Source organism: Rhinolophus ferrumequinum, chromosome 10 (assembly GCF_004115265.2).
Source record: "Rhinolophus ferrumequinum isolate MPI-CBG mRhiFer1 chromosome 10, mRhiFer1_v1.p, whole genome shotgun sequence".
NCBI lineage: Eukaryota > Metazoa > Chordata > Mammalia > Chiroptera > Rhinolophidae > Rhinolophus > Rhinolophus ferrumequinum.
In genome coordinates this window covers 24,056,630-24,067,031 of record NC_046293.1, presented here as the reverse complement: position 1 = coordinate 24,067,031, position 10,402 = coordinate 24,056,630, and the positions used below count along the sequence as shown (strand labels likewise).

Below are 10,402 nucleotides of genomic sequence, written 5' to 3'. Positions count from 1 at the left end.
GGGGGGCCGATAGGGGAGGGCCTGTGGGTCACCCAGAACCTGCCCCCCCAGCGCCCACGCACGCTCCTGCCCACATCCCGACCCCCTGGAAAGTAACAAGCACAGCCTCAACGGGTAATACGAGTCCTGAGGCCTGCACAGTCAGGAGAGGCCGTAACAGATTCAGTGTCTTCCAAACCCGGTCAGACACAAGAGTATCAAAATTTCTCTTTATTCGAAAACCGAGCTGTGCCCAACACCCCAGACCGCCTCCGCAGCTCTTCCGTAGCCAACTCCGTCCATCCAGGCCTGGTTCCCACCAGACCTGCCTGAAGGCTGCCCTCGTTGCTAGGCTCCAGGCAGAGCTCAGGCCCCTGGCCATCCTGCCCTGCTGCTCAGGTGCCCACCCACAGCCTGGGAGGTAGGCTGTGATGAATCCCCAGGTCTGGATCAATAGAAGGCATCCTCTGACTCTGGATGATCCCTAAAGAAGTCTTCTCAGGTCTTGGGGCCAGTGTCTTTGATCCCCTGGAGGAAGAGGACAGAAGTAAACCCTCTGGGCCTTACTGTTTCCGATTGCTACCTCTGCGCCCATCTGAGGTGCCCAGCTGCTACACTTCCCTGGGCTTATCTCCTCAGTCTCTTTCTGCCACACCCTGCCCTTCTTTCTCCTCCCATCCCTGAGTCCTGTTATTTTTAGCTTCAGATTTTTAGTGCAGGATCTTCCTCTTCTGCCTTCTCTCTTAGGCCCAGCTGTATTCCTCGTAAGCCACCACCAACCTCCCTCCCCCACCACCCTCACCACCGGGCCCCAGACCTGGCCCTTCTAGCTGATCTTCACTCTAGGTCAGGAGTGCCTGCCCACCCCACACCAACATCTCTACCTATCACCCCAATTCTTTTCACTTATTCTTCTGGCTTCTTGATGGGTCTCCTAAGCCTTTCTCAGCTCCTCCCAGGTCCTTCTGGTCATTTCTCTGCACCCTAAGACACCCCCTGACTCCTCACCCTTGTTTCCCTCTCCTTGCCTTATCCCCCCCTCCTATAGCAACTTCTCTCTCCCCTCAACTGCAGGCCCTTGCTCCCCTTTCCCTTACTATCATTGAAGGCTAGAACTGCTGCTAGATCTATGGCTGGTCCACTTCCAAGTCAGGCTCAGGCTCAGCCTCCTGTTCCTCCTCCTCCTTCATCCTCTGACGAATCTCCTGGGCCTCAGCCCGATCCTCCTCCTCGTAGAAATCCTTGTCCAGACGTTCCAGGTGTGCCATCTGCACCAGGGCCTCCTGGCGGTAGTCATGCTCATCTGTACATGGGTTGTCCAGCAGCACCAAGGCTCGAAGCTTGGGCAGGTCCTGAAGCTTGGTGAACTCCCGCAGGTTGGTTATCATGTTGCCCCTGCCAGTGCAGTCATGAGGGGTTCACTGGGGAATAATGGGCTCTGGAGGCCAGCTACCAGGAATGGGACCTCTGGGGGAATTTCCCATGGGCTCCGGTTTCCCTAGAAACACTACCTCTGTGGATTGGCCTGCCAAGCATTGCCAGAGGTGTTGTCCAAGTCTATCTACTCCTGTCCTGCTTCTGCCCTTCAAGAAATCCCTAAGTGCCATATTCTGTTACGTAATGTGTCGTATTTATCCTTTTGGAGCAGCAAAGCTGGGTCACAACCTTGTCTTGTAGTTGGGGAGCACGGGGAAATCTCCCTTGCAGGGTCAGACTTCTCTGTGTCAGTGACAATCAGAGGTTAGAAGATAGGATCTGGACCAGTGGAGATGAAAGGGGATCAAAACTCATGGTGGTGGGTGCTATGTTGATGCTCCCCACAGGAAGGAACTTAGAGGTAGGGATGGGTTGAGGCCTCTGAGCCTGAAGAACAAGCTTCATCTCCTAATGTGCCTCATTGTATGTACTGTTTTCTGTGTTTGTTTTCATGTTCTTGCCTCAAGCCTTTGTGAAATCAGGTTTAAATTTTTCTGTCTTCTCTCAGTGGAGGTGCTAAACCTCATGCAGTGTTTCTTACTGGGAGCACTACATGCACTATGTGTAAGACTGTCCAGTGCATTGCAGGAGGTTTAGCATCTGTGGCCCCTGAGACACCTCCCAGTCATCAAGATAATGTGTCTCCATTCCACTTACTTCCAAACATCCCCAGTGAACAGCCACTGAGAAGGGTCCACTGTCGCTGTCTAGACCATTAACAGGAAAACAGCACTCCCTCCACCCTATGAGACCAGTGTGGCAGAGCTAATTAGCAAGTGGTTGTTCCAGGAATCAGGGCAGGAATTGGGGTTCAAGGTTCAACTACCTCTCCCTACTTAGAGATTCTGTTTCTATTGCCAGACTTGAGGATTTGGCCTTGTTGACTAAGGAGGCAATTTCCTTATATCTTTGCTTAAAGAAACACACATAAAATCCTCCATCAGACAAGAGGTGCTGAAAGAAAATCCCCTGATCCCCAGTGCTTTCCTATCTAGAGATTTCCTTTCAGATACTCTTCTCTCCTCACATCTGAGCACACTTTGTGTTTTATATCAGTAAGGGGGCCATCCCTTACAGGTGGGGCTCAGGAAAAGACAGGCGGGAAATGGGAAGGGGAATTGGGGCTCAGGAAATGAAGATGGGGAGTAGAAACTTATATAGGATAGGGCCAAGAAAGTTGAAGCCAGACTGAGTCCCTTGAGAACATGGGCCATCACTGATTCCTTTAGATGTTCCTGAAACAGCACAAGGCCTGGCACATAGCATGTTCTAAATAACTGAATTGAATGAATAAGGATTCAGGGGTCTCAGCCTATAAAGGTCTTAGTGCTGTAATTAGGACTTAATGTAGAAGAATGTAAGGAAAGGAGGGTTAAGGATCAGGATGGAGGATGAGGTGAGAATCTGGGCATGGGCTAGGATGGGGGTGTTGGGGCCAGGGAGGAACACAGGGTCAAAAGCTGCTCCTGGTCAGGGGTAGGAGGGGGTGCATACCTCAGGTTGAGGTATTGCAGTGATTGCATTTCCCTGGAGAAGCCACTCAGAGTTTCAATGTGGTTGTCTCGAAGATGCAAGGTAGTGAGATTCCTTAGATTCTCCAAGCCTTCCACCTTCTTCAACATGTTCTGGGCCTAGACCCCAGTATATAATAGGTACATTGGGAGAGGGGAGAGGGACAGAAACAGAAGAGAAGTCAGATACAGACGCAGCAAAAGATGAAATTTAAGAGGTAGAGAGGCAGGGGTGCAGGAGGGGAGTAGAGGTGGATAGAGATCGGTATAGAGAGTACAGAAGTCCAGGAGAAGCTGCCAGCCCAGAGGTAGGTCAGCAGTAACCTCCTACTGACTGCTCATCCCACCAAAGCCACCTCTGATTAAGGAGGCAATGCCTCAACCCACCCCCCAGGTCTAAGAGCCCCACTGCTCCACTGAGGAGAAATGACTTCAGCACCATCCTGGAATGAGGAAGCTCAAGAATCTAAACAACTAACCATTTAAGTGGCCTCCTTAGCTCCATGTCTGTACCTCAGTTGTGGCACGTTATTGCTACCTGTATCAAAGCCAACTGTCTGTATTACCCACACATTACGTATTGTCAGCCCTGCTAGGTGGTCAGCACCTTGTCTGTTTTAACTTGGCTTCGCCACAGCATCTGGCATCAAGTAAGGGCTCAATAAATTACATCAATTATCATTCTGATGATAATGTTAGTAGCTGAGCCTACTAGAAGCCAGAATATGCTGGCTCCCGGGAAAATGCCCTCTTCCCTTCACCAACCACCCTCTGACCCAGTGAGCTACCAGGAAGAGGTTCTTCAGCTTAGGAAGGTTGATTCCCATGGTGCTTTCCAGTTTGTTCCCCCGAAGCTCCAGTGTGTGAAGGCTGATCAGCTTTTGAGGGTCCAGACCTGTCACCATGCGGATGTGGTTCCCTGAGGAGCAGGAGGGTGTCAAGAGCTCAAAGGGCCACTCCGAATGTTCTGCAGTACAGCCTGGATTTTGGAAGCCTCTGCATCATCCTCTCCCTCTAATGCCAGTTGAATATGAGGAGGGACAAGTCCAGACTTAACTCCTCCAGGCCCTGGGGTAAGTGGTCTCATAGTCCAGGGTCTGAAGGACTTGTCTACCCAGCAACCCACATGACTAACTGCCTCTCCTCCCTCAAGTCTTTGCTCAAATGTCAGTTTCTCAATGATGCTTGTCCTAGCCGACCTGTTTGAAATTGCTGCCTGTGTCCCCCTCCCATCCTTTTACCCTAATCTATTTTTCCATAGCACATCTCCTTTTTAACTTACTGTATAAATTTCCTTATTTATTGTGTTCATTGTCTGTCTCCCCCATCTAGAATGTAAGCTACATAAGAATAGGGACTTTCTTTGTTCACTTTTCTATCAGCAGCACATGGAACTGCCATAACAAATCATAATGACTATCTGAATGAATGAATGAATGCCAACTGCTGTGTGGCACAGCTAAGAACCACACTGCCTACTTCTGTTGGCCCCAGGCTAGGAATGAAAAAAATCTTGTGTAGCCCATCCTAAGGACCCACCTTTGAGATTCAGGCTGCCCAGACGAGGATGAGAGATGCCCTCAGTGTCAGTGATCTGGTTATAGGCAAAACTGGCAATCTGTAGGTAGGGTAGTTCATTCAGCTGGGCACTTCGCAGCCGGTTGCCATCAGCCTTGAGCCAAAGCAGGTGGATGAGGTAATTGAGTGGGGACAAGTCTGTCAGGTGGTTCTCGGACACATCCACGTAGCGCAGATGGATGTAGGAACGCAGCAGGTAGATGTCTGTCAAATCTCTAGGAGATGGCAGAGGCCACGGTTAAGGTTAAGAATCCAGAAAGGATGGACAGAGGTGCTAAAGCAGAGGGCAAAATGGAGATGGCTTATAATGGGGAGAAGAATGGGTGACAGATGGGATGGGTGACGAGGGAGAAGAGAAGGTAGATGGGTTCTTAACAGTGGGCAGGGACTTTGTGTCTGTGAAGGGCCAATCCCTTACACTCTGAAGGACGAGTAAGAGAGTCCAGCAGGAATCCCCCCCACTCACCCTCACAGCCTGTAATCCCCAGGCCAGCCCTGATGCATGCAGGGAGACACAGGGCTCCTAAAAAGTAAATTCTATCTTTCCCTCCCCACTGGCCCAGAATAAGAGACATCCAAACTCTCAGCGGAAATACCCAGGAATGAGAGAAAGGAGATTGGGCCCTACAGCCTCAGTCCTCTTCTGGCCCCTCATAAACGCACCTCTCTTTAACCTCCAGCTTGACATAAGCATGGGCCAATCCACTGCCCGTCTTACAGAGCAAAGAAAGCCCTTCCTTCATCATGTCCTCTGTCAAAGGAGTGGGCATCCACTGCAGGAGAAGGTGGTGTCAGGCATCCCTTTCCAGTCCAGCCCTATCCCTTGGCCCTAGGACCCCTCCATTTCCATGCTCTCACTTCCTCAGAGAAATCTTCCTCCTCTTTCCTGTCATCCTCCCACTCCTCTGTCTCTTTCTCATCATCTTCCCTTTCCAGATCATCCTGGTCTGGCTCAAAATCTTCCAGATCATCTTCATCTGACATCTTTCTTCCCTGCAGAAGGCTCTGGAGTCAGATCAAACTGGGTCCTTGTCCTGAAAAAGAAGGTTTCTTCAGCGTCTGCCAACCCTCAGCTCCCTCACCTCCAATGGTGGGGTACTACCCCTCCTGTCACCCCTCCTCTCTTCCCAACTGTGCTCCCTTCCTCATCTCTGTGAACATCTCATTTTGACTTCCAACCTCCACTTCATACTTCCCATCAAGGACCCCTCTCCCTTCAGGATGCTTTCGCAGACTCCTGAGACCTTTCCTGCCCTTCACAGTGGTTCCGACTCTCTAACAGTTCAGTCTCCTCGCTTCCTGAATTCCCCGCTCTCCAGTTCTTCCCACCTCCACCTTAAACTATATTCTCCTCCAATCTCACCTACGGACTCCTTTCTTCCCCTCCCCTCCCCTTTCATCCCTAAACCCTGCTCCACTCATTTCTTTTAACTCTCCAACCTGCTTAGCCCCATTTCCCTGTCCCCTCCGGGACACCAGCCTGACCCAGTCTCTAATCCTCCTACACACTCCTCCTTAGCAAAGGGGCACAGACTCTGGTTCTGTTCAACTAGAAGCGATTCTGGAGAGGGTCTTGGCACCAAGAGGGGAAGGATTGTTTTGGAAGAGGGGCAAGAGGGAAGGAGGCGTTGTGTACTGATGTTATGGCAACGGGGCGGGGGGGGGGGGAGGGGGGAGGGCGGGGCACTTGACGTCCGCTGTAGACAACCGTTGAGGGAAGAGCCTCGATGAACTGAAGTGGACCGGTTTACGACAGGTTACAAATCCACTTTCACAGTCCCAGAAACTTGGATGAGGGGCTTCTATTGGCCGAGGGCATAAAAAAGTGGGCGGGGCTTAGAACTGTGCACAGGGGAGGGGAGGGGCTATCCATTACATCACCTGAGATCTTAAAGGGAACGAACATCCTCAATACAAAGTATTGTGAATTCAAAAGAAACTAACCCCCTGAAGTAAAAGGTGGGAATAGAGGAACAAAAATACTAAGGTAAGTGGTCTGGTTTTCGTCCCCCCACCCCCATCCGGCATAGGTCCCACCCAATCGTTATTTTCAGGTAGACCTTTGGATTGGAGGGAGCTCAGAATAAAAGCCTTAATTTTTAGCATTTGCTTATTTCTCTGTTATAAATATTCCCACCGTGGCTGACTTTAAGCTAGCAACCCATAATATGGTGTTTCCATCATTACCATACAGATACAATAGAGGTAAATAACTTCAAGAAGCAAAGATAATAGTAAAATTATTATGGGCTGAATTGTGTCCTCGCAAAATTCATATGTTAAAGCCCTAACCCACCAGTACCTCAGAACGACTGTATTTGGAGATAGGGCCTTTAAAAAGATGATTATGTTAAAATGAGGCCATTAGGATCAGCCCAAATCCTATCTGACTTGTCAGTATAAGAAGGGGAAATTTAGGCACATGGGTGCACGTACACAGAGAAAAAGATCTTGTGAGGACACAGAAGGCAGCTGTCTGCAAACTAAGGGCAGAGGCCTCAGAAGAAACCAAACTTACTGACACCTTGCTCTTGGATGTCTTGCCTCCACAACTGTGAGAAAATAACTTTCTGTTTTTAAAACTACCAGTATTTAGTTACGGCAGTCCTAGCAAATTAATGCAAAAATGTCGTAAAATAATGAGAAAGTGATGAGTTTTGAGTACTTCAATTATATTTATACAATTTAATTTTTAATACTGGCTATGCTTAACAACCAACTAACAGAATTCATGAAAAATTTACAAATCAGCTATCACAAGCCTGTACTAGCCAGCTCCAGCTCACCACTGTGTATTCCACTGAGTCCCAAATTTCTATTTCCAACCAAGAACTCTTCTCAACCCCAGGTTTATACATATAACCTCCTACTTCTCTGCCTCTATGACTCACAGACATTTCAGACTTAACATATCCAAAAACAAATTCTGTATCTTTTTCCCTAACTCTGCTTTTCTGCAGTGCTCCCTATATCACCATTCAGATGTTCAAATCAGAAACCCTGTGTCATCTTGTCATTTTTTCTCCCTCAGTGACACTTTTCCCCACTGGCCCCCATTGAATCTATTACCAAGAGTGTTCTGCCTCCATATATATCTTGGCTCCATTTACTTCTATCTTCTGAGATACATATCTGGCCCAAACCACTATCATCACTCTCTGGAACTACTAGAGTAGCCTCCTAAGTATCTTCCTGATGGCACTCTTTCTCTTATCCAACTGTCTTCCATGAGTAGCCACAGTGAACTTTTTCAATTGTAAAGAGAACCCCCTATTTATATCCCCTCAGTCTTTCCCATTGCTCTTAGGATAAAATACCTACTCATCAGCATTGCTTATAAGCAAAGCCCAGCAAGGTCTGTCATGACCTTAGCGATAAGGCTCGAGACCCACTTGGGCCACATAACCCTCTTTTCAGATCCTACTACCAAGCTCCCTCCCTCTTCAGGTCTTTCACTTATGCTCTTTTTTTCTGTGTGGAACTAATCTTAACCAACTCCTGCTCATCCTCTAGGCCTCAGCTTAAATGAAACCTCCTCAGAAAGGTCTTTCTTGACCTCTAATCCAAATTAGGATTCCCTCTTAACAGTTCCGTGCTTTTCTTTGACAGTAATAAATACAATTTGCCTTTATATATGAATTTGTGAATCGTTTGTTCCTTTCTAGATGTCAAGGACTTCTATGTTGGTTTCTTCTAACTCCAATAGACCTTGAGTTTCCCTCTGCATTCTACTGCCTGGAATAGTGCTTTGCCACATAGTAAGTGCTCAATAAATACTTGCTGAATATTAAATGTGCTTTTTAAAAGTAATGAGAGACACCCTCCCCTGAATTTGGATTTGCCCTTCATAGATCAAATGTGCTTTCCTTCTCCCTCCACTTTGAGAATGATTGATGAGAAATGAACAAAGGACAGGCCAGTGAGATATTCTCAAGATTCACTAGAAGGAAGTAGAAGACCTGAAGGATATAAAGTTGGAAGAATTTTAAAAAGTTGAGTCAGTATTTTAAAAATTACCGAGAATAAACGAAAGGGTATTAGATTTGGCAAGTAAGACTTTCCATGACTGACCAATGTAGGTGAGGTTGGCACAGTTTAAGGAGTGGTTATTGTAATAGGTGTGCTCCTTAATACTGCACAATTCCTAACATAACCTGGGTGTTTACTACTTCCGTCCTCCTTCCTCCAAGATGAACAAAGAGATTCTCTCCTGTGGAGGATCCCTAGACATAACTATCCTGATAGCATTAAGCAGGAATGGGAGATAGAGAAGAAAGGAAAAATTTTTTGAAGGATGGAGAAAGGAGGCCCTTTAAACGTAAAGAAACTCCAGGTGAAAGCCTCGATTAGAAGATTTGCAGAAACACCAGTCCCCGGTACACCTTTCTGGAACCAGGGGATAGAGCTGCCCAACAGCAGCAGGCTTAGAGATCCCCTGTTTCCGCTCTGGGGCCTTTGTTCTGGCGCAGAATATTCCAGAAGTGAACGCCGGCGCCGGAAGGAGGTTGGCGGGGTGGGAGCGCAGTCCAGGGGAGGGCCCTAGGTTGAGGGCGCCTAGCTCCGCCGCAGCCCGGGGGTGGAGCGGGCTGGGAAAAGACTCCAGCAACGGGTGCGGCCGCTAGGGGGGCCGCGTGAGCCACCGGGGCCACCGCGCGTGCGGCCTTGGCACCCGCCCACGTGACTGCCGCCCGCAGTGAATCAGCGGCCCCGCCCGCTGGTGCTCTGCCGCGCTTACCTAATAAGCGCCCCAGGCGGCGGCGCGGGTCGCGGCGTCTTGCTGGGGCTGACATTTTCTGCAGTCGCCATCTCGTCACCGCCCTTGCGTTTTACAGAGTATCTTGTTTTTGAATCCTGAGGCTGCCATTTACCAGCAGCTCTGGAGTCTTGGATTAGTTCGTTTAACCGTTCCCAGCTTCAGTTTACGAATCTGTAAAAATTGGGGTATCTTTGTTGTAAGGTTTAAATGAGATATGGTGGCATTTCATCATAGACACTTAACATGAACTCAACAATACTCATATTAAATAGGGCAGACGGTCGCCAGCCATCATTCCATTCGAATGTGCGACGGGAGACTGGACTGTGTTCTCTTGGCACCAGTTCTGCGCCTTTCAGTGTGTGTGTCTTGTGATTCTAGTGTTTTGTTTGTAAAACTAGATTACAGTGGGTTAAGATGTCTCTTTTCCGTAGAACACGACAGTATAACATCTGGAGGCAAATCACTTCATTTGGCACCCAACCAAAGAAACAGTAATCCCTTAACATGCTGGGGGGAAGATAAACTAGTTTACTTACGGAAAGGTGGTGTGTCCATCTCCATTGTGGCACATAAATATGATCTCAAGAAATTCACATATACAATGACGAGTCAACAAATTTGTGAAGCCAGGTCAAGTTTTCGTATAACTGCTCTTTTGACAGCAAAGTACATGTGATAAATCTTTAATGAAGACTGAAAGAGCACTAAATTTATGCCTGGTAGAAATGAACCAGAAATCTGTGCCTAAAAATGGCAATATGTAGCAAAAAAAAAAAAAAAAAGAAGGAGGAGGAGGAGGAGGAGGAAGAGGAAGAGAAAGAGGAAGAAGAAGAAGAAGGGCTCTTGGTCTCAAGTCATAGTTCAAACCTCCTGCCAGTGAAGACAGCCTTCAGATGGAAGGATTTCAAAACCAGCCAGAGATGGCATAAGAGTTTTAGAAACCACTTTAACCTCAAAAACATGCAAACTGTTGGTGAAGCTGTTATCTGTGGAGGAGCAAGCAGTAAAACCCACCCAGAGCTACTGAAAGGAATTAATGACCAAAGGGCTATCTTCCAGAATGTAATGAAGCTGGTATCTTCTGGGGTGGGGGGAAAGC

General features: G+C 48.1%; 1 protein-coding gene across 6 annotated transcripts; it reads right to left on the bottom strand.

The window, feature by feature from the left end:
• Nucleotides 1-195: 195 nt before the first annotated feature.
• LRRC23 (leucine rich repeat containing 23) lies at nt 196-10,035 on the bottom strand. 6 transcript variants are annotated; one of them, XM_033116105.1, is made up of 8 exons: nt 6,079-6,159; nt 5,403-5,578; nt 5,208-5,317; nt 4,506-4,759; nt 3,755-3,885; nt 2,950-3,086; nt 1,077-1,374; nt 196-507 (listed from the first exon to the last, which is right to left on the bottom strand). In XM_033116105.1, exons 2-7 carry the CDS (start codon nt 5,526-5,528, stop codon nt 1,107-1,109), a joined length of 1,026 nt encoding a protein of 341 aa, XP_032971996.1. In that variant the 5' UTR covers nt 5,529-5,578; nt 6,079-6,159; the 3' UTR covers nt 196-507; nt 1,077-1,106. The 6 variants fall into 6 exon arrangements, with proteins under 6 accessions (XP_032971996.1, XP_032971995.1, XP_032971998.1 ...); XM_033116104.1 differs by having other exon boundaries at nt 6,030-6,157; XM_033116107.1 differs by having other exon boundaries at nt 6,050-6,130.
• Nucleotides 10,036-10,402: the final 367 nt, after the last annotated feature.